The 22,875-nt window shown below is 37.8% G+C and overlaps 4 protein-coding genes across 5 annotated transcripts; 2 read left to right on the forward strand and 2 right to left on the reverse strand.

Moving 5' to 3' along the window:
* Positions 1-171: 171 nt before the first annotated feature.
* On the reverse strand, positions 172-2,099 carry LOC148086903 (DNA-directed RNA polymerases I, II, and III subunit RPABC1-like). The gene is made up of 7 exons (XM_087783067.1): positions 1,969-2,099; positions 1,404-1,566; positions 1,050-1,165; positions 900-978; positions 754-814; positions 593-671; positions 172-392 (listed from the first exon to the last, which is right to left on the reverse strand). The coding sequence occupies exons 1-7, from the start codon at positions 2,023-2,025 to the stop codon at positions 327-329; spliced, it is 621 nt and encodes a 206-aa protein (XP_087639193.1). The 5' UTR covers positions 2,026-2,099; the 3' UTR covers positions 172-326.
* Positions 2,100-2,355: 256 nt separating this feature from the next.
* On the forward strand, positions 2,356-3,454 carry LOC148086904 (NHP2-like protein 1). The gene is made up of 3 exons (XM_087783068.1): positions 2,356-2,529; positions 2,682-2,802; positions 3,041-3,454. Exons 1-3 carry the CDS (start codon positions 2,527-2,529, stop codon positions 3,301-3,303), a joined length of 387 nt encoding a protein of 128 aa, XP_087639194.1. The 5' UTR covers positions 2,356-2,526; the 3' UTR covers positions 3,304-3,454.
* A 4,865-nt stretch (positions 3,455-8,319) lies between these two features.
* crym (crystallin, mu) lies at positions 8,320-12,819 on the forward strand. 2 transcript variants are annotated; one of them, XM_087785069.1, is made up of 9 exons: positions 8,320-8,426; positions 10,330-10,498; positions 10,569-10,719; positions 11,490-11,552; positions 11,626-11,727; positions 11,789-11,972; positions 12,057-12,178; positions 12,473-12,557; positions 12,625-12,819. In XM_087785069.1, the coding sequence occupies exons 2-9, from the start codon at positions 10,332-10,334 to the stop codon at positions 12,693-12,695; spliced, it is 945 nt and encodes a 314-aa protein (XP_087641195.1). In that variant the 5' UTR covers positions 8,320-8,426; positions 10,330-10,331; the 3' UTR covers positions 12,696-12,819. The 2 variants fall into 2 exon arrangements, with proteins under 2 accessions (XP_087641195.1, XP_087641196.1); XM_087785070.1 differs by lacking the exon at positions 8,320-8,426 and having other exon boundaries at positions 10,237-10,498.
* A 1,105-nt stretch (positions 12,820-13,924) lies between these two features.
* Positions 13,925-18,662, reverse strand: rac1a (Rac family small GTPase 1a). Its single transcript, XM_087785071.1, has 6 exons — positions 18,384-18,662; positions 17,625-17,696; positions 16,991-17,108; positions 16,450-16,512; positions 15,567-15,726; positions 13,925-14,956 (listed from the first exon to the last, which is right to left on the reverse strand). Exons 1-6 carry the CDS (start codon positions 18,416-18,418, stop codon positions 14,826-14,828), a joined length of 579 nt encoding a protein of 192 aa, XP_087641197.1. The 5' UTR covers positions 18,419-18,662; the 3' UTR covers positions 13,925-14,825.
* Between the last annotated feature and the right edge of the window lie 4,213 nt (positions 18,663-22,875).

Consider the following 22,875-nt stretch of genomic DNA (forward strand, 5'->3'; position numbering starts at 1 on the left):
CTTGCACTTGTGCTTCATTTCTTACTATAAGAGTTTCATTGTTCAGAAGTTTAATGTAAGCAGGAGATGAGTAAGAGTTGATGTGATTCTCCTGTTTGATTCTAGACGGTCACGGCAGATTTAATCTAAATAAAATCACGGTTCAGAAGTAGTTTTACAGTTTTATTTTGAGAAACAAACATGTCAAAATGTACGAACGAATTTCCTTTAATGAAACCAGCACCTGAAACGGAAGAATGATGGATTCATTCAAATATATTTCCAGATTTAATGTCTGTCTTAACTTAAATTACATCAGAAAGTTCTGAGGGATCTTGTGTAACTCATCACTGCACCAGTCTGTATGTGATGTATCTTCCTGCTGTTTCACTCGGCCTGATGATCTTCACCACCTGGGGAACATTTTAAATACAAGATAATATGTCAATGTATCCTTTTTGACTGTCATACATTTTCATATTGACCTTTATTACACAGTTTTAACAGTTGATTTGTAGACATGAGCTACAATCTCGCTTTGCATTAAATATATATTGTTTATATATTTGTTTACACTGACAAGTGTTTGGTTCAATCTAACATGCATAACTACCTGTCCTCTTTTCAAGCCAAAGTATCGAGCCACAGGGTCTCCAGCCTGGATCCTCGGCAGCTGACTCTCCTTTAGTTTACTGAGGTAAAAGTGTTAAGGAAACTCTCCGCACAAAAGAAACGAGGAAAACCACTATCAACTACACCAGTAGAAAAGGATACTATCGTGCCAGAAGCTCAGTGATTTCCTCTTTCGTCATCACGTTATGTTCTGGAACAAGTTTGAACACACACAAGAAAATTACTTTCACATTTCAGATGGGCGACCAGGTGGTGGATGAGCAGAAGTGAAAATATGTTGTTTACCTCATGTTCTGTGATGTTGATGAGCAGTTCCTGCTGAAGAAATTGCTCCAGTATATACTTGGGTGCCATATCCACTAATGACTGAAGGGGCAGATTGGAAACAGTCAGAAAACCCTCACAAAATAACACAAAAATTCACATGGTTAATTTACCTGTTTGGCAGATGGAGTCATGCCAATCTGGACCACTATGATGGCACGAGTGACGTTCTCCTCTTGCATCTTCTGGCAGTACATTTTTATGGTCTTTATACCAACTTTGGGCTCCTCTGAAAGTGGAAAACCAAATGATGTGATAAAGTGTATAGTTGGATCAAAACAAAGACTTTGGATATTTGTCCAGTATGGGAATAGTCAAGAAACTAGACAGTCAGTTATCTAAAGAGGACATGAAGGGACAATCCTAGATAACTGTCAGGAATCTGGGACTTCTGATATCTTTTTGGCAATTACATTAAAAATCGACAACTACTAGAAGAGTTCATTAAACTTTGCACGTCCACTTACCGGCAAAAAAGACAAACATCTGGTCTGTTGGGTCATCGTTGTGGGCCACAAGTACGTTGAGTTTGGTGCGTCTGGGGTGGCCTTCACTTGGTTTGAGTTTCATCTCATCTAGCGTCTGATCTAACTCATACTGGGTCCCCAGGTAGCCTCTGTCGTGGCACAACTAGAGGGCAAAGAGAGCAATAAAGGCGTGAGAAAGATAGTAAACATCACACTAAATCACACAAATACTGTACTAATCGTTGATGAAACATTCTATAAAGCTTCAAATATACACATAATATTGTAACTCAAAGATATAGCGTCGTTGAAGTACAAAAACATTTGAGTATGTGATTGCATTTCATGTAAAAGGGTTTATTTAGATATGGATCAGTTTTAGTATTACTATTGCGAATAATATATTAACTGGTGTACCCTTGAGCTATTATTTAAATCTAGGTCCATATGGAGGATATTATAACTTCAGGTTTGTACTATTTAAAATGGCTTTTGTGAATTCAACAACACGAAATGCTAAGCTAACAAGCTAAACACACAACAACAATCCAACAACTCAAATCACCTGCATGATCGTTTTACGAATCTTCCAGAGTCGGTATGTTTCTTCCTCATCATCCATACTGACTCAAAAAGTCAAATGTTACAATAATTCAATTCAATTTCTGATTATTTTATTCCTCAACGTTGTTGGAGTCTTCCTCTCTTGAGGCGCATGCGTATCGTATGCAGGCGCAGGGTAATGACGTAAGCAAGGGCCTGTGCATGTGGTTTAAAAAGTGAATATATATTAAAAAAGGAAAATGAGAAAATATATCTCATGTAGATCTACAGTGAACAGCTGTTTTAATGATACGGAATATTAATTTAATGTATAAAAATATGCCCGCGCAGCTTCAGTCTTCCGGTCATGTTTCACAACGCATGCGCGTAAACGCACATGTGCCGTCGACTCTCGCAGTGCATGCACGCAGTAGTTTGTTGCTCTCCCACAACTTCAGACAACTAAGCTAAAGAAATCAACAGTTAGTTGTTGTTATTTCACCCTTACTTACAGCTGAACTTAAATTGTCCTCTGTGAAGCATTTCGCCGAGAGGGCCGGAATACAAGAAACCTTCCATAATGGTAAGTGTTGAAAGAAGCGGACATGCTAACTGCTAAGCTAACCTAGCGCGGAGTGTGTCGTTTTTTTTGTAGTTTTACGTTTCATTTTGCGGGTGTAATTTTCTTTTTTTTGTAAATGTAGATATAAGATTTCCTTTTCTTTTTATGATCAGTCTGAAGCTCCAGTGAACCCAAAGGCCTATCCTCTGGCCGACGCCACGCTGACCAAAACCATCCTGGACCTTGTGCAGCAAGCCTCCAACTACAAGCAGTTGAGAAAGGGAGCTAACGAAGGCAAGTGGAAAACAAGTTTATCCAAGTCAACTAAAACAAACCTAAAGTATCAGTTTTTGAAAGTACACTTTACTGGAAATTGATTGCAGTTAAAGCCAAAAGTATGCGGTTATTCTGTTAATATAAAGTAACACCATTTCCTACAAGCAATGATATAATAATTACATCTTATTTGGAAGCAGCGACGTCTTAAAATGTATCCAAAAGGTATTCACGCTTCTTTACTTTTCCTCTCCAGCTACAAAGACCCTGAACAGAGGCATATCTGAGTTTATCGTGATGGCTGCTGATGCGGAGCCTCTGGAGATCATCCTTCACCTGCCACTGCTGTGCGAGGACAAGAACGTCCCATACGTGTTCGTCCGCTCCAAGCAGGCTCTTGGACGGGCGTGCGGGGTGTCTCGCCCCGTCATCGCTACCTCTGTGACCATAAAGGAGTTCTCTCAACTCAAACCACAGATTCAGTCTGTGCAGGTGGCGATTGAAAGACTACTTGTGTAAATATGTTTTTTCGCGTTGTTATGACGGCGTGGTGGGTTGTCTTCAATTAGTTTCACGTCAAGGTTATTTGGGTTGTTCTTTTTAAATTTGCCTACATCTGTTTTATGTTGACATTAAACCACCTGTCCAAAATACATCTTTTTTTTTTAAACCATGTTTGTTTTTTCGTCTTTGTTTGCATAAAGAAATTTAGAAAACAACTGGGTTTTAAATAGGCTTGTTCAGTATACCTATACTCTTGATATCTGGGTAATTTCAAACTACTTTTTGAGGGTACTAGTACTTGCAGTGTGTCAACCTTGCTGCCTTATGGGTGGTAACTACACTGGGGAAGGATTGGAGAGGAATGGCTTCTCTGACAGTCATTGACAAACCTCGGGTGTGATGTGACAGTACTTAAGGTTGAAACTGAAAAATGGGCATGTGGTTCAAACATGCATGAGTAAAGGCAGAAATGCCTCAAAGATCCCAGACATCCAAACTGAGCTCAGGAAATTAAGTAATGTACTCGTTAAAAACATTGGGTGCTAAAAGCAAGGGCCACTTCCCTACAGATTTATGAAGTATGTAGCATTAAATAGCGTCTGTAGGTTTTGTGATGGCTGTAGGACTAAATTAAGGTTGTAAGTTACTAAAGTTAAAGGACAGACAAGTTTTAAGACACTTGTATAACCCCCTCCTTTTCTTCTCAACGTTTACTTATCCTAAAAAGTGTTAATGAATGGATTATCTATCTTATTCTACCACAGCTCTATAGTTCAAAAGAAGAAAAAAAAATGAATTTAAGATTTAAAGCTCCTGCACACTGACCAAGTAGTACCTTTTATCTCCAAATCTATTTTACAACTGCATACTTCTAGAGAGCTCTGAGGTACAGATATCATTTTACTATCCTTCTGGAGCCTTTTCAGCCACATTTTACATCTTTAACTTTTCTCTTTATTAAACTCCATAAAGGGGGGAGTGCTGTCTTCCCCTTCTCCCTGGGGTCCCTTCCTATCCACTAGTGTAGTACCTCTTCCCCTCTATCCAGCAGCACCAGCTAACTGACCCTCGACGATGGAGCAGTTCTTTAGCCTCCAGAAAGGAAATTGCTGACCATGCCTTTAATATAATGGATTTTTTAAGTTATAAATTAAACTGAAAAAATAGGTTTGCTGATTGAAATGTACTTTTACCCCTCAATGGAGAACCTGTCCATTAGCTGCACACGCCACCGCTTGCAAATAGACATGTCACTCTGAAACACACATTAAAATTTGATCATCTAAGAAGGCAAAGTTTTGCTTTTCAAAATGTGACTTCGAAAAAGTGAAATGGACGGCCAGTGCAAATACAGAGAGCATACAGTCAACTGAAGACAGACATTTAAAGAATGGATGAGAAAAAATATGTGAGCACATTTTTACCATGATCATCATGACTCCACCGTGGTTGAGGAAAAGCTCTGAAATACACAACGTGATATATCAACATTGCTGACAATGACTCAGTCAACCATGTAAATTATTTGCCCACGTCAAAGTCACTGGCAGTTTTCTCCGTCCATGGTCCAACATCAAGCAACGAGGCATTTTTCTAGGAAAAAACACAAGCAGAACATAGTTATATTTCTACGCAACGACCAAAATAACATTTTGAAATTTCTTACCCATAGCCATCGAACAAGGCTAAAACATGAACTGTTGGTTGCAAGAAAAGGCAAAAACACAAATCAAGAAGTCATAAAACAAGGCTTCAATAGAAACTACAAGCCATAGAAAAAGGCTTATTTTCCAACTATGTGGCAGAAAGGGGCCAACGAGAATCCAAAAACAGGATCTCTCTTTCCTTTACCAGTAACACCACTCACCAGCCACAGACCAACCAGGGGATCTACATTTCCAATTTCCAGGTTGGCGTGACAAACATGTCCACAATGTGAATGTCTTTCCCCTGAGAAAATCAGGCATTAATAATTATATATACTGTATATACTGTATGTATTCAATTATATTAGAATTCAAAAGTTAAAAAACAAATGAAACATTGCTGAGCAGTTCTTTAAACTATCTTCAGGCAGGTATTTGGAATCTAAAAGAGAGTGAGGCGAAAGAAGCAATTCATTCAAATAGAAACAGACTATCACTCTAGATTCCTTTATCACAAAGAACAACATAAATATACTTACAGAAGAATCCATACGCTGTTGAAGTCCCAATGTCCAGAATTCTTCATGAACAAGACACAGATCTCCATCTCTGGTGATAATTATGCCATTAGTGAGTTAATAAGATGATTCAGTGAAACAGATGTCACTTCCCAGTTTTTCCTGAAGAGGACCCAACCTCTTCTACCATGTCTCTCCAGATGAAGCGTAGAGATGATCATCCTGCTTGACGGTCCAATATGGGTGGTCATGGAAAAAGGAAATCTTGCTGAGGTGTTTGACATTGACCTTTCCAGTGCCTCCCGTCACTTTTCCTCAGTTTTTGATGAGCTGGAAATCGTGAACGGACCCTGGTGTGGACAGAACTTCTCTTTTGGGCTTCCTGAGACAAGGACATCGTCTCCAACATTGAATGAGCTCACTCAAACAGATGTTCTCTTTAGATTTCTTCTGTTTTTCCTGTGCACGTTCAATGGTGTGAAGGACCTATCATGAGGACATAGTTTATTAGCTGTTCTTTTCCCCACAAATCTCTAATCGGACATTCATTCATCAGTGCACAAAAGCGAGGATGCCGGTGGAACATAAGGACAAACGGGGTGTACTTTGTGGAGGCCTAAACATAGAATTTAAGTTTTGACATCATTTATGACATTATTTTTCAGCCTCAGATAAAAGTTTAAAAAAAGAGTGCAGTGACTTGTGAAGCTGTGTTAATTCCATATACACACACTAGTGAAACGAGGAGCTTCGCAACGACCAGCCATCGCATCCTCGACAGACTTGCAACCCTAGAGCTTCTATCAGACCATTAAGTGTATGTACCACATGGTGCATATTACGAGCTTCATTGTCTTTCCAGCTTTATTAAATTGACTTTGTCTGTGGCCAGAAAATACTCCAAAAAGCCAGTTGAATTGTTGACGTGATAGATGCATGCCCTGAGAAGGCTGGTCTGGGCCAGTGTTCCATCTGAAAGGTAATGGTAACTAATTAATTAATTTTCTATATCTTTTTTTTTTTCAAACAAAAATCATAAATAATAAAGATCAAAAAGAAGGAGAGGACCCAGAAGCGGAAACAGTCACACAAATGAGGTTAGATCCAAAATTCAATGTCTTTAATAAATGATATCCAAAAGAGCTAGATCCAAAACGTGCTCCAACATGGTCAAAAACAAAATCCAGAACCCAGGAGACAAGGGCACGGCTGGAACCAGTAAACTAAAAAAAGAAAGAAAAATCTTACTATAACAAAACGCTGACAATGTCAGGAACAGTCTGGGGAGTTTCTAGGTGCAAGTCTGGGGTAGTTAACAGAGTGGAGCCTAACCTTGTCAGGAGACACGATCAACCAAAGATCTCTTCCTGCTTTGGAGCCCCTTAAGTAGAGAGAAGAGACCACCACAAATCAAATCCAGCCGCGCACCTGACTCCTGGTGAAAGGTAACAAAAAAGCAAGACGGGAAGTGATCTGACCAAAATAAAACACTGTACAGGATTCATGACATGGTTCATCAAAATCAGAATTCTTTATTGCCATTATTAGTGGAGGGGGTCCACTTTCTTTGGTCAATTGTGCAAAATCAACATGAAGCTATGAACATAATACGATAACATTTACAATTTGGCTATTGACAAAGTGCAGTTGTGGAAGTGGAAACAATTAAAACAGGTTGGTATTCATGATTCTTATTGCAGAGGGTAAGAAGGAATTGTTGTGGTGGGAGGTTCTGGTCCTGATGGCAGAGGTGTGAAGAGTCTGTGAGCAGGGTGTGAAGGGTCCGCTGTGATTAGACCTGCATGTCTCCTGGTTTACAGCCGATCATCTTCTCAGCTGCGTGCACAATGCGCTGCAGTCTGGCTTTGTCCCTGGTGGTGGCGCTGGCATACCACACAGAGATGGATAAGGTGAGGATGGACTCGATGATGCATCTCAGTAGGGTATTTCTACAGCTGCCGCAGGAAGAACATTCTCTGCTGGGCCTTCTTGGTGAGGGAGCTGATGGTCTGTTCCCACCTGAGGTCCTGCCAGATTGTGGTGCCAAGGAAGCAGAAGGAGTCCACGATGGAGAAGGGGGTGGAGGAGTCAGCGAGGGTGAGGGGCGATGGTGGAGCTGTGACTTTCCTGAAGTCGACGATCATCTCCACTGTTTTCTGGGCTGGGGGGCTCAAGGCTTGTAGTTGGTAATGCTCTAGAGTTTATTTGAGTGTACTTTAGCTTCCTTCAACTCCTTCCTAAAGCACTACTTCAGCTCCTTGCAGCAGTTCTTACACCATTCAAACTTTTATCAATTCGGCTCATTCCCGAAATGCGGGCTATGTTCTAGCTTTCTTTTATCTCTTCAACTCATTCTTCTATTCCATTTTTTCTACCCTTTTTTCCCCCATTGACTTGAATGATTAAACCTTTCAACTCGTGTTTCAACTCCTTCCACTTTGACCTTCAGGTTCAGGTACTTCTGCTTCTGATACTTCTTCTACTAGGTACTACTACTTCTACTACTTATTCTACTTCTACTACTAATTCCACTTATACTATTACTTATCTAATCTAATTCTACTACTGCTTTTACTACTTCTTCTACTACTTATTCAACTTACATTACTAACTCTACTACTTATTCTACTTCTACTACTTCTTCTACTTCTACTACTAATTCTGTTACTTCTTCTACTCCCAATACTACTTCTACTACTACTTATTCTGCTTTTACTACTTATTCTTGTTATGTTTCGTGTGTCGTTCCCTCAACAGTTCTTGGCTTCAGTCTGTTTCTGTTTTTAAATTATTTCACCAGCTTTGGAAGTTCCCGAGCGATTACCGAACCGGTCACGTGACGCGCTGGTTCAGGCAGCGCTTCACCGGTTCGGGGGGCCTCGAAACGCCTCGATACACACTTCATGATATTTACCTGGATCACTCGACACACGCTTCGAAGCCTCGACACAGTCGCACACATCACTAGACTCTGGTACGTTTACTCGCCTTTCTTCCCCCGACCTGTTTTTTCTTGAATCTCCTTCCTGTTGATGTTTTTTCCTGGACTGCTCTTTTACTACTCCCACTACTTATACTTATACTGCTAATTCTTATACTACGACTTCTAATTGTACTGATGAACTAGTTTACAGATGCAGCATTCACACTGCGGTTTCTTCTGGAAATGCACATTTTTCTAGTTACTCACTTGCATCCATCCGTACAAACATACACAAATGTATGTAAAAATAATAAAAATAATACAATAAAATACATGCAAACTGTTGTCACATCTTATGGTAGAAGTGCAAAAGCAGTGCTGATTTATTGACATTAGTTAATAAACTTTTAATTTAAAGTTGAGTCGGTGATTACTTGTTTTTGTTTGGTAAAGTTTTGAAGTCTCAAAAATAAATAATCAGATTATTTTATTTTATTACCAGTTATGTTAACATCGGATTTTTTTGGTGGAATAAAATAATAATTTTAACATTTAAACGTTAACATTTTATACGTATCCTTTTTGCTCATATATGTTTGCTTGATCGTCCCTCATGACGATGTTGGCATTAACATATATTGACTATATTTAAGGATCATTTATTTTACATTTCTACAGTAAAATCTCTCCAGATTTACAATGATAGTAGTCAAGGTCATCATGAATCATAATCCAGTGGAATTTTTCACTAAGCTTTTAAGGATTTTTTTTTTAATTCAATTTTGAAAATGTCCGCATTAACATATAATGACTATATTTAAGGATCATTTATTTCAAATTTCTACAGTAAAATCTCTCCAAATTTACCAGGATAGTAGTCAAGGTCATCATGAATCATAATCCAGTGGAATTGTTCACTAAGCTTTCAAGGATTTTTTTAAATTCAATTTTGAAAATGTCGTCATTAACATATAATGACTATATTTAAGGATCATTTATTTCAAATTTATACAGTAAAATCTCTCCAAATTTAACATGATAGTAGTCAAGGTCATCATGAATCATAATCCAGTGGAATTGTTCACTAAGCTTTCAAGGATTTTTTTAAATTCAATTTTGAAAATGTCGTCATTAACATATAATGACTATATTTAAGGATCATTTATTTCAAATTTATACAGTAAAATCTCTCCAAATTTAACATGATAGTAGTCAAGGTCATCATGAAACATAATCCAGTGGAATTTTTCACTAAGCTTTTAAGAGTTTCATTCTATGATATTTAAAATAAATGTGTAGTAATTGACAGATTATAATGATATAACTTTGAATTTACCCCATAGAAGTTTAAGATTGATTTCCGCTATAGCGCTATTAACACAATTTAAATTAGTTAATTCGTATTGTTGGTTAAAATAAATAAATGGAAACATAATAAATATAAATAAATGATATAATCATTTAGTCCAAAGAAAATAGAACAGAATTGCATCAGGTTGAATAAATACAACATAAAACATTATTACAGTTAATTTATTGCGAGACAAAAACAATTTTCAAGTTTTCTCAAACGATCTGGTAGCTTTCAGCTTCTTTACCGTAAGCTTAGCAATAGACGCGCAAGATTTATTCAGTGCGGGCTTACGTGACGGTCGTTCGCTGACTGCGGGCTCACGTGATGGCAGTCATAACAGTGACTGTATGAAATGTGGCCCCTAGAGAACAGGTTGACCTGGTCAAGTTTCAATATCGAAAGATATTTGCGCAACAGGCTTTTATTTCAAAGCGATAGTAGCTTCTCTGTATATCCGGAATATCCTCCCTGAGAAGGGGGAACCGCATTTCTCATATTCAAACTGATGACCACGTCGAGTTTTGACGTCATAGACGGGTGACGACGTCATAGCCGGGTGACACCCTCAGCCTCAAACTAAAGTTCCTCATGTTCCTGCAGCCATGTCTGCTCCACCACCGCTCATCTGGGAAGAAGAAGTATCTGGTCTTCTGCGGTACAAAGACCTCGTCCCTCGTCTGGAAGTAGCTCTGGGAAAGTTCTCCTCCCGGGACAGCGCACAGGTTCTGCAGCCGGTCCGGACCTGGGTTCCGCTGCAGAAACACAACGGGTACTAGTGGACTTTGAAGCGGTTTACACTTTAACAGAGGCCTGACGGTACTGAACCATATCTTTGACAGGCTCTTTGGGTTGATGCCGACCTACATGCAGAATGACGGTGTTCTGTGTACAAAGATCCTGTGTTTCTACAAGAGAGAAGAAGGATCTTCTTTACCCTCCACGAAGGCCACCGTGTTGCTGCTGGACCCGGAGAAGGGAGACGTGATAGCGGTGAGTGCAATACATCTACTGGCCACACGAGGGACGTGGAATTAAATATACATTGTATAGATAGTAAAGATATAAATTAAGGAAATAAATATGCAGTATACACGTAAAACGCAAACGTACATACTAAATTTACAAAATTTGAAACAAATATACACAATCCAGCTTTTTAAACCATGAAACAAAGTAACAAACCATTAAACTCATTTTCAAATTCCCTAAAAAGAAAATGACAATTTTACATTTTATTATAATATAATAACTATTATTATATAACAATAGCACAATAAAAAGTAAAAACAAAAAAATTGTCTGATGTAAAGGGACAATATTTATATTTAAAAAAGCTATTTTACATGTTGTAATGCGTAACAATTTGTAAAAGCAATGCCCCTACCTGTGTACATGCACTATTTAATGTATTACTGTGCTTATTTCATTTTTTTTTGTTGCATTATTGTTGTTGATTGTTAATATGTGTGCTGTATTTCGTAATATAATGTGTTTGAATGGTCAGTCTTTTTTGTGAACTGCTGTGACAACTCAAATGTGGGGGAAAATGAAGTTATATGAATGAATCAATAAAGTACAATAACCTGTCTGAGAAATAGAAATAAAATACAGAAACACAATAAATTAAGTCGGTTGTAAATATCACGAGAATCATGAAAGGTTAGTTTCCCTCTGATCTCCTGAAGGTTACATTATTATTGTCCAATATCATTTTAAAGTGCCCTTAAATGAGCTGACAATCATTTTACCGTCATCGACAGGTGATGGACGGTGAGGTCATCACGAGAATGAGGACGGCTGCCGTCTCTGCCATCTCTGCCAAGGTCAGATCTTTGTCTATGTGTTTCTCAAAGTGAAAGTTATTTTCTAAATTCATGGTCTCGTGTCTTCCTGCAGCTGCTGATGCGTCCAGACGCAGAAGTGCTGGCCATCTTGGGAACAGGCCAACAGGCCGTCGGTCACTACAACGTCTTCACCGAGCTCTTCTCCTTCAAAGAGGTTCATCATCTGGCTTCAACCAACCATGAACAAAATAAATAACAACCGTGTCCCTCCTTAGGTGCGTGTTTATGGCAGGACTAAGGAGAGAGTGGCGACTTTCTGCGCCGCTGTGTCTGGTCCAGTGAAGGCATGTGAGTCAGTGGAGGAGGCGGTGAGAGGAGCTGACGTGATAGTGACCGTAACCAGATCCACAGAGCCCGTCCTCTTCGGTCAGTGGGTCAAACCAGGAGCTCACGTGGCAGGTGAGACATGCTGGCCTAAACTTTGAGACATTAGGGAGTAAAAAGAAAGTTCAACAATAATGATGAAATGATCATGTTGAGCAGCAGTGGGAGCCTGCAGGTCAGACTGGCGTGAGCTGGACGACGCTCTGATGACGCAGGCTGAGCTGTACGTAGACAGCAGGGAGGGGGCGCTGTCTGAATCCGGCGACGTCATCCTTTCCAAGGTGAGATTCAGAAAACCGAAGATGTCTGACCTGTCCTTCCACCTGCTCTCTCAAGCCCCTACTTCACAGTCAGAAACCTGCTCTCTCAAGCCCCTCAGAAACCCGCCAGTAGGTAAAAAGCGGAATCTTCTGAGTGCTTATACTATTTTAATGTTTTACTACAGAGGGAAGGTGGGGCCTGGGGGGAGGGGGGAGGTAGCTTTCTGCAAAGTAGGCGGCTGAGAAGACAGGTCTGCAGCCAAACTGTATGGAGATGTTTTCACAAATTTGACACAAAATGTGTTTTTCTCTCAGGCTGAGGTGTATGCAGAGCTCGGGGAAGTCCTCAACGGGACTAAAGCTGCTCACAGAGAGAAGACAACCGTGTTCAAATCCTTGGGTAAACCTGGTTTCAACCACCTAGAACTCGACTCTGAAGTGTATTTGAATGTTCTCTTCTACGACAGGGATGGGTGTTCAAGACGCTGTGGCAGCCAAACTGGTGTTTGACCAGTGGAAGGCAGCGCAACAGAAGTGACATCTGTGTCACAAGAACCCAAGGACAGAAATCAAACTCTTCCACCAGCTATCTTAACGGGACCAATGATATTTCTGAGGCACGTTATAATGAAATCAGATTATAAAGCTAGTACACAAAATGATTTGTGATGTTTTAATTGTTTCTCCTGAGCAAACAAAATATTGACAAAATGATGAAAAATACAGTGTACTTTGTTCAAGATATTGTATGTTGTGAAGCTGCAAAAGAGAAACAAAATCCCAAATTGGCTTCCAATAGGTTTGACATATTATATGATAATGTGATAGACTATAATTTAAATGACATTTATTTTATTTTCTCTTTTGCACCAACTTTTTGACCTTTTGAAATCTTGTTGTACTTGTGGCAATGATTATTCAAAATACTTTACTCCAAAGAGAAATCTCAGAAACTGGCAATGACTGGACTAAATTCTAGCTGCTTCTTTGGATTTTAATAATGTCCTTCATGGGATTCCGTAGATAAGGAATTCCTCATCAACTGTATATGATCAATTGACATATGTAAGCTTCCCAAAAAAAGCAACTTGGGATTAATAGTCATATATATTTAATTAAAAAAAAATAATTAACTAAGCCAAATATTCACAAATAAACAATTGGGTGGAAAAACACATTACAATAAAACCGAGCGATATTTGTTCATGAAACTGCATCAATTTACAGCAGCTCTTTAATGATATTTTAAGGTTTTTTCTTTTCTATCCTTTTATTTTATACTTCAATACAGTTTGTATTTGAACCATTTATTACACATGTATGACATGTGTTGCAATAAACTCCCGGCCACTAGATGGCAGCAGTAATTACATTCTCTGCAGCTAGACTCTAAAATCCCGTGAGATACCTGAAATTACTTAGGACGAGAGGATACAGTCGACCCCAGCAACTTTTCAAGTTGACGTTTGGACATATTTCGATTTTAGACAAATGAAAGCAGTTACGAGTTCATCAAGAGTCATGTGGTCTGTAAATTCTGCAACACTAGTCAATTACTCGACAATACTACAAATGCATCTTTGTGCCTACATTATCACAATATAATAAGTAATGGTTATTTGTAAAGCACTTTAACGATCAATATACCGGTTGTATATTTGACCCCGTATTGTGACACGAGTCTGCGTCCAGATTCACACCTCTAGAAATAATGTCATCTAAACATTTTTTTTCCTTTTATTCAATAAAAAAAGAAACATTCAAAGCTTTGTTTAATGATTTTATTTACTTAAAAAAATTAGAATGTGAAAATAAAAGCACATTTAGCAAGAAAAGTCAAAGAGGTGCGCTGAAATGTTTGTGATTTACAAATGGCTGCGCAGCGGAGCTTCTTGATCATCGCTCTCAGGAGAAATGGTTCAAAATGCTAAAGGTGATTCTTCTCAGTGGAAAACTGAGACGGAAGGTAGCAAAAACAAATGGATTAAAAAGCCTGGAGAAAGAACGTCTCTAAAGCACTAATGAGGGTAAGCAACACGCTAAATCATTAGTTATTAGCTGTAACTCTTGCACCTTACATCTCCTTTGATCTGCGGTGTAATACTGCAGAGCAGAAACCAGAACGACTTGTGACTTGGTTATAAATCACAAAGCAATTAAAACAACAGCTGCAACACACTTCGATAAACATTCTCCTCAAGCCTTCTGCTTCTCCAACCTTACAAAGCCGATTTAATAAACAAGACGTTTTAGTGTTTGTGGTGACATTTGGTATTTTTGGCAACACATCAGGTGACACGTGTAAACAAAATAAAATTGATAAAAAAGGGGGGGAAATCATATACTTTTAAATTTGAGCAAGGCAGCTGGAATCTATGAATTCATTGCAGCACTGTCTTCATCATCTTAGGATAAAATTCACAATCAGTCTTCTTCAAAATGAGTAGATGTTTGGTACTTAACTACAAACCCTCCCTTAACATGCAGGTACAAATGTACATAGTTGTTGTTAACAGAACGAAAACAACAACCGGGGTCACAGAAGGTTTCGTCAAGTTCTCAGTGGAGTCGTTTCTACCTGAGTGTCTAGAAAAGCAAGGACACAGATGCGTGGATATTTGGAGCGACCTGGTCTGACACCGGTGAGTTCAACCTGCCGTGGTTTCAGTTACAACAGTGAGCAGCCCCTCTTCTTCTTCTTGACAGGTGGGGGGCACAGCACTGCCCGGATGGCTTCATCAAACACTGTTTTAAGGCCACGCTGCGTCAAAGCTGAACACTCCAGGTACTTGACTGCACCTGAGGAGAACAGATCGTTTAAATTATTATTTACTAAAGCCATTTAACGTAAAGAAATGTTAACGATCTGAAGAAAAGAAAAAACTTTGAGGCAAGTAGAAATATCATCATTCTGTATATATATTTATATTAGGAAGGTTTTACAAAGTATACTTTTTTTAATAGATTTTTTCTGGTTCAAAAAACATTGTTGTTGTGTAAAATAAAATATGAATAAAAATACTTAATTTACTATTAAGACGCAAATATTAACAGCATAAGTAAACTTTGAGCATCTAGATGGCAGCAGTCATTATGTCCATAATGTTATTCGCAAGATCTTGGCGATTAATGAGGACGAGAGGATACAGTCGACTCCAGCAGCTTTTTAAGTTGATGTTTGGACATACTTTGGTTTCAAAACAAATGAAAGCAGTTACGACTTCATCAAGAGTCATGTGGTCTGTAAATTCTGCAACACCAGAGTCAAGTACTCGACAATACTAAAAATATAACCTTGTTCCTAAAGTGTTGCAGCACAGTATGACATTGCAGTTTCCCATCGCCAGAGTCTTGCAAATACACCCCCCCCAATATATATAGCGTTACATTCAATAAATGCATGACTTACTTATTTCTTTAGCCATGGCCAGGCCCTGTGGGTAGATGATGGGTGCCAGTTTCTTCTCCTTCAGTTTCTCAATGGTGTCTTTATCATCCCTCAGGTCCAGCTTGGTACCCACCAGGATGATGGGGGTGTTGGGGCAGTGATGTCTGACCTCTGGGTACCACTGTGTTAGAACAGTAAAGTTTATACCTGCTTTAGCCAATGTAAATAAACTCCCAAAAGTATTGATCAAATCTGTTGTAAGATGGTTCTGATAGTTACAAAACTGTGGATATGCTTCAGCACTTTGACTACTTTAAAAGTACAATGTTTTGAATATCATTAGTTTCAATAAGTCTTCATTTATTTGTGTTGTGATATTATCTTTTATGTTTTGTTTATATGCTAGTTTTCAATATAAAAGCATGTATTAAAATACTTGGTCGACCAGGCACTTGTATTCTAAGGTGCTACAACAAACAGAGTTTGCTGTGTAATGATGTGACCAGAGTGATTCATAAAAACAATTTTGTTTTACATAACATGTTTGCGTTTGGGTCATTTTACATGACACACGCTTTGTACAGACAAAAGAAAACAAGAGACTTTTTGAAGAGTCATCACCTGAAAGCGGTGCTGACACTTGAATGAGCCGAGTCATCAAGACTCCTTTATCAGAATGACTATCTTGAATCTTGACAAGGTGCCCAATGTAGTTTCCATGTACAATTCTAATGAAAACCTCAAAATGTGTCACTCTTAGAACAAGCTTAGGACACCTGTAGTCATCACTAATCATTTCAACCACACGTTACTGATATTTAAGCTTCATTTCACAATATTGTTACCATATGATTTATTACACATGTATCACAGATATTTTTCATTGTAAAAGTTTACTTCTCACCTTAGCTCTGACGTTTTCAAAAGACGCAGGACTCACAAGAGAAAAGCAGATCAGGAACACATCCTAGAAGAGACATTTAACAAATGTTCACACAGTATAGATAAGCGTTACCCAAATGCAAACACACCAATTCAACAGAAGAAAATGTGTTAATGTTTGTTAAAGGTGTAACGTTCATCTCCAATATACTGATTCAACGTCAAAATATTCATTTGCAATGTTCCGAAGTATTCAATCATTAAACCTAACGCCATTTCGGAAATGTTGTTTTGAGGAACTTTCTAAAGAAGTAAACCATACAAATCCAGTCATAGTTTAGGTTTTACAAGGTCAAGGCTCTCAGGGCAGGACACACCTAAAGTATTTACACCTGATTCCAGTCAGAGCGTCCATGATTAATAGATTTGTGTTAGAGGAAATGTTTCCTTATTTGACACCCATTCAAGGATACAAAGTCTGTGAAAACACTGTGAGCGACACTCTTGACAAGTGTAAACAAGGATTAATGTGAACTACGTGCGATGCCAGTCAGTCACCGTACCGTCTGTGGGTAAGACAGAGGTCTGAGTCTGTCATAGTCCTCCTGTCCGGCTGTATCCCAAAGTCCCAGGTTGACAGGTTTCCCATCCACCATCACATTGGCAGAGTAGTTGTCGAAGCTGTAAGATAATAAAAGGTTAAACAATAGGTTATTGGTAATCTATCTTAAATATACCGTGATAATATGAAAAGAAAAGGCTTCACCCAAAATAAAAATGTATGCATTCATTTTATTTTTCATTATAACACATGGCATTGTATTTCACTCAACTCTTATTATATTATATATACATTATTCATAATAACAACTGTCTCATGTCCTACATTTGTGTGTATAATTTATGGTTGCGAATCAGAAATAGCTTCTTTGGCAAAGATTATTAACAATGTACGTGGACATTTTTGACTGTTAGTGTCTTCTATAGAAATAAGTGTTTTTCGTGGACATGGGATACAATCCAAACAAGCTGGAAATTAAAGAACATTATAAAAAAAAATTAGAAAAATAGTGCAAGAACAGTCAGGGTAAAATGAGTCAGCAGCATGGAATGAAAGTGGAGATAGTGGCAGGCGACGCGAGGGGGAATTTATCAATGTATATTGGAAATAACTACACATGTCCAGCTGGTACTTACACTGTGGGGATGTACTCCCCGGGGAAGGCATTGGTGGTGTAGCTGATGAGGAGGCATGTTTTACCCACAGCTCTGTGAAGAAACAAGGCAGACGTTCAGACTTGATAAGAGTGTACTATTCATACATTTGCCTTGTTAGTCACAAGCCCAACTGAATCCAGGCATTATCCTATCAAGAACATTGCTAAAATCAGATTTTAAAATAAAAGGCGATAGGTCATAGTAACACAAATAACGTCACTTCCGGGTTGTTCCTTCCATAGTTCATTTATTTCACTTTTTTTTTTTTTTTTTAATTGTTTGTGTTTGCACTTTTTTTAAATGTTGTCCTTCATTGCCATATAAACATTTTCTCTATTGCTGTATACCGGTTTATTTGTAGTATAACTGCAAATGTGTGCACATTTTGAATGTACTCGGGGGACAAATAAAGTTTTATTGAATCCAGTATCATAACGCCATGTTGTAGTGACCGTTTACATTTAACGGACACCTATTTCCAGGTAAGAAAATGAGCCGCTACCTCGTACCTACAAACCCGAGGACTTAATAACAACATTTGTATTACAATATCATTCCGGCTGTGACCCATAAGGATTTGGAAAGTGGCCACCACACAACAGCTGCCGTTTGTGTTGGCTTGTTAGCCGCTAACCAACTGTTGCTAACTGGGTCAACAGAAAACACCGGGCGAACGTTACATTAGCGCAACACATGTACCCCTGGATACCCGAACGACGGGCGGAAAGTTCAACTCACCCGTCACCGACCACCACACACTTTATGGCCTGCATTTGTCAACTTTTCCTTCGATCCTCGTTAGCTCGGCAGGCTAACAGGCTAAATTAAGTACACCGGTGTGTCTGCTAAATTGAATAGGAGCAAATAAAAATGTCAGCAATGACTCGATCTCTTCTCTCGCGGTTGGTTAGTTGGTCGAAGTTTCCTTTCTTCTTTCCTACGTCAACCTCGTGGTGAAACTTTTAAGTAGTAATAAAAAAAAGCAGGCACCTCCCAAGGAAAAAAAAAAGTCGGGAATCAAGATTGTGGAAAAACGCCCCTGGTCATATCCGGTAAATCTACGACCTCTTGTGGTGGGAATCTGCAATGACATGGATCGCTTAACTGAAGGCATACGTGTGCTGAGCCCAGTGGTGGGCAGTTAGATTTTCTCAGGGGCCGCAGTTTAAACATTGCAGGTTGTGAAGGGTCATCGAGTAAAATTAGCGAAAAGCGAAAAGCCCTTTAAAAAAACAAAACAAAAAAGAACCAATATATTCAAGCAAGTATATTTATACACTGAAATTATTATTAAATTGTATTTTTATTCTAAATATTTATTTTTAATATTCACTTAAACAGTCAGTTGATACTCAATACATACTCACAAAATGATAAAAACGGAGGACAAAAGTTCTACAACAAAAGCCCAATAGTCATATTTAGAGTTGAAATAATAATGAATAATAACAAATAAAATACAAAATAAAATTGCTCCGGCAGTTTAGAGGGGCAAATTTGGAAATTTGGTTAAATTGATATTTATTTTACCTTTTGATTCAGTTGTTGTAGTTTATTGTAGTAATTGTTTTTTGAAGTGTAGAAAGTTACCCCTTCTGACATTTAAATTAAACCTGTTTTTATTTTTTGTGTTTTTGAAATGTTTCCGGAGATAAAGGGAAAACTTCCATAATCAGCATTATCTGTTTAAGATGTAGTTCTACACCATATTTTAGCTTAATAAAATGTGAAAAAGACAACCATTTTTTCTTCAATATGCTGTTTTGAATTGTTTAAATAAAACTCGTTCCTGTTTTTGTATAAGACATGTTTTTATGATACATTGTAATGTATTTACTGTGAGATGATCAGTCAAACAGATGTTGTGTACCTGAGTGAATTTGGTTTTTAGATGCTTTGGCCAAATTGAGTGGTTGCCTTAAAGTTTACCGAACAGTAAAGTTAGTGCATACATTGTTGTTTTTGTTGGTGTTTTTCACTCTATAAATGAGAAATACATGTATTTTATTTTGACTTCAAAGGTAAAACAAGTAAAGAATATCCTGCAAAAATTCAATAAATAAGTAATCATTTTGTAATTGCTATTGTATTGATTGTAACTTTCTAAAAGGTGTTTAATTTAGAAAATAAAACTTCATTATCTCCTAAATAAAATTAGCCAGGGAATCAAAACACACAGTCATGTTAACTCAACAATAAGCCTGTTAACTAATGAAACTCAAGCTTTGTATGGGGCCATCTTGTTGCAGAGAACCCAATACATGAGTCCTGCTGACTCAGCGTTATGATGAGATGAATATTTACTGCACCTTATGTTTTTCGTCTTTTTTTAAACTTTTGTTTCCACAATGGTGTCCTTCCGCTAATTGACGCTAGAGTGCGCTCTTGTGCTGGTGTTTGAATGATGTAAAAAGCAGGATCAGAATAGATAGATAAACTTTATAAATCTCTGGAGATCTCCTTCGGGAAATTGAATCAGAAACTTCCATTGACAGTTTTCTAAAGCCAACATAGGGTTTATTTGTGATGGGCATTTTGAAATAAACTTAAGTCTTAGTTGGATTTACAGTATAGGTTTAGATTTCCTGATGCTATTAGACTTAATAACTTTAAATTTGGGCTGAGAGAAGGGCAAAAAACAAAGGCTAACATAGACTACTTTATGTCTATGTTAGCCTTTGTTTTTTATTGCTGTGTCAGTGAGGACAGCATAGCACGTCCTTTATTTGCACTTTGGTCTTGCTTTTATGAAACTAGCTGTACCTTCTCTCGTCTGCTGTGTACCGGAAACCTCATTTCCCGAAGGAGATCTCCAGGGGATTAATACAGTCTATCTAATCTAATCTATTCTAATCCATTTTATATTCATAAGATCTGAATTATAAAGTACAATAAAATACAGTCCATGCAAAGAAAAGTCTTATTATGCCATAAAATAAATGGTTAGATTTTTCATTTGATCTACATTGCGTTTAATTGTAATGATAAATAAATTTTCCCCCCAAAAGTATGAAAATGATAAACAGAGAAGAGGACACAAAGATCTTCAAAAAAGATTTTAACAAAGTTATATGGAGTGTTTAGCCAGAATAGTTAGATACCTATAAGAAACTACCGTACATTATCTTTCTGTCTGAGGTTTGAACGGTTGCATTATGGGTTTGATAATGCTAATTCAATAAATATGATAAAATAAACCTTGTGCTTAGAATAATCATTGTGAATCTACTCAGTATCACAAATGTATCTTTTGCAGATGAAAGTGTTGATAAATTCTTCCACCAATGAAGGAGTATAAGTGGATCAGCTTTTTCATTAGAGAAAGTGGAAAATGCCATTATTTCATCTGAACCCGAGAGAATAAATTAAGCGACTTTGATGCTAACATCTCTGGTTTCCACGCACTCAACAGAGTTCTATATGTGGAAGTAATGTGATGCTGTAGATAACTAGAGTTTCCATGAATCATTCAGCAGCTGGAGCCATGAAATGAGATTTTATTGAAAGTGTCATCCTTCCGAAGAGAGTTGAATTAAGATCATCTGAAATGGACTGTCTGCTCACACTCTTTGAAGCACATTTCAAACTCACAGTACATTGAGATCACCAGCACTAAATACAAATATAATTTGTGTAAATTTATGAAGTACGTTCATTATTAGTGACACATTATTCCAAGACAGATAAATCAACGTTTTGCACAAAAAAAAAGCACTTCTCAACCAAAAATACTATTTATGTCTTTGACTATTCCTTTATTAACATCATGTATTTTTGTGGTTTTCTCCTTCAAGGGATGTCCTGAAGGAATGCAGGACCACAGGACAAGAGGGTCACTTCCTCCTCACTGGCACATGAGACGTAATGTGACTGACGTCCACTGCTGTCAGCGACTGCAACCACTGCAAACATCATGTTGGAGCCCGGCCAAGTTTACGGGTCAAAGGTTAATCTGGGCAGTTGAGCCAGTCTCGACTTTTGCCTTTCGTTTTTGTGACACAACTTTCGTGCAATTACTGAAAGAGAAGCATTGTGAGCATCATAATTCAATGAGTTAATTTGAAGAGGTCTCATCGAGGTCCACCCTGTCAATTCCCTCCACACTGGGAACAGGGCCTCTTCCTGTTCTGGTCCGGACATGTGCTCTTATAACAGGACAAATTCCCCAAACTGACCAGCTTCACTTCCACAGAGTTCCGTGGATCACAGGGTGAAGAGACAGAAACAATAGGAAAAGTAAAGCCACTCAGAGTTCATGGGAGGGAATTAAAGGACTCTTCACTCCCTGCAGCAGTTTATTTGGGTACAAATAGAAATTCCCAAGATAATACACTTTCAATTTTTAGAAAGAAAATTAATCTAGTTTCATGGCACAATACCTGCGGAAAAAACACTCTTTAAATTGTGAAATTTTTGTCATTCAATTGCCTTTCATGTTATTTGTCAACGTTGGTCCTATCATAGGAGTTCACTTTCACATTATACAATCTAATAACACGAGGAATGAATGAGTCCCTGAGTCTATTAGTGTTGAGCATTTGTGCTCCATCTGCTTCTCTGCTCACTGATGACAGTGTTGAGAGGATGACTGTCATCATCCATGATGTGTCTTGATCTTTTAAAGTATGTATTTTAACTGTGTATTGTTTTTGATTGTTAAAGCGCTTTGTGACCCTGGTCTAGAAAGGCACTTTACAAATAACCTTTACTTACTTTACTTACTTACTTTATTGATTATTTGAATGTAAAAAATAAACTGCTTGCATTTTACAAGCATTTTACATATTAAAAAACATTGATTTACCCACAAGTTTAATCCACAAGTTCTTCAGTGAAATGTGTGCTTAATTCTATATTTTACCATGACAACCAACAAATTGACATTTAAAAAAACAGTTGTTTATGGCTAAAATGTTCCTCTTTTATGCAAATGAAAAAAATACATTCATAGTGTGGATTTTACAGTTCTAAAATAAAAATTAGCTTAATTTAACCTTTTATCATGAAAAATAAAAAAGTTTTATCCAAACATTGTTTTAAATCTAAATGTACATGAGAAGATGCAAGAATTTCGAGGGGTTGCATCAGTCTGTTATGAGATCAGTGATTTGAATGTGTCAGATTGTTGGATTACTATGTTGCAGTTAAAAACCATTTAACCATCAGAGATATTTCATTCGAAATGAGAATCTCATTTTAAATAGTTTGGCTTCAGATTATGATGTATTTA

Source organism: Callionymus lyra, chromosome 2 (genome assembly GCF_982586985.1).
Source record: "Callionymus lyra chromosome 2, fCalLyr1.hap1.1, whole genome shotgun sequence".
Taxonomy (NCBI): domain Eukaryota; kingdom Metazoa; phylum Chordata; class Actinopteri; order Syngnathiformes; family Callionymidae; genus Callionymus; species Callionymus lyra.

Coding starts and splice junctions, on each gene's coding strand:
- LOC148086903 (XM_087783067.1), bottom strand. CDS start 2,025: ATGGATGATGAGGAAGAAACATACCGACTCTGGAAGATTCGTAAAACG. Junction 1,567..1,968: donor TTCGTAAAACGATCATGCAG/GTGATTTGAGTT, acceptor TTTGCCCTCTAG/TTGTGCCACGACAGAGGCTA. Junction 1,166..1,403: donor GATGTTTGTCTTTTTTGCCG/GTAAGTGGACGT, acceptor TTCCACTTTCAG/AGGAGCCCAAAGTTGGTATA.
- LOC148086904 (XM_087783068.1), top strand. Junction 2,803..3,040: donor GAGAAAGGGAGCTAACGAAG/GCAAGTGGAAAA, acceptor TTTCCTCTCCAG/CTACAAAGACCCTGAACAGA.
- crym (XM_087785069.1), top strand. CDS start 10,332: ATGTCTGCTCCACCACCGCTCATCTGGGAAGAAGAAGTATCTGGTCTT. Junction 11,553..11,625: donor TCTCTGCCATCTCTGCCAAG/GTCAGATCTTTG, acceptor GTCTTCCTGCAG/CTGCTGATGCGTCCAGACGC. Junction 11,973..12,056: donor ACCAGGAGCTCACGTGGCAG/GTGAGACATGCT, acceptor CATGTTGAGCAG/CAGTGGGAGCCTGCAGGTCA.
- rac1a (XM_087785071.1), bottom strand. CDS start 18,418: ATGCAGGCCATAAAGTGTGTGGTGGTCGGTGACGG. Junction 17,697..18,383: donor TGTGTGGTGGTCGGTGACGG/GTGAGTTGAACT, acceptor GTTTCTTCACAG/AGCTGTGGGTAAAACATGCC. Junction 17,109..17,624: donor GGGGAGTACATCCCCACAGT/GTAAGTACCAGC, acceptor ATTATCTTACAG/CTTCGACAACTACTCTGCCA.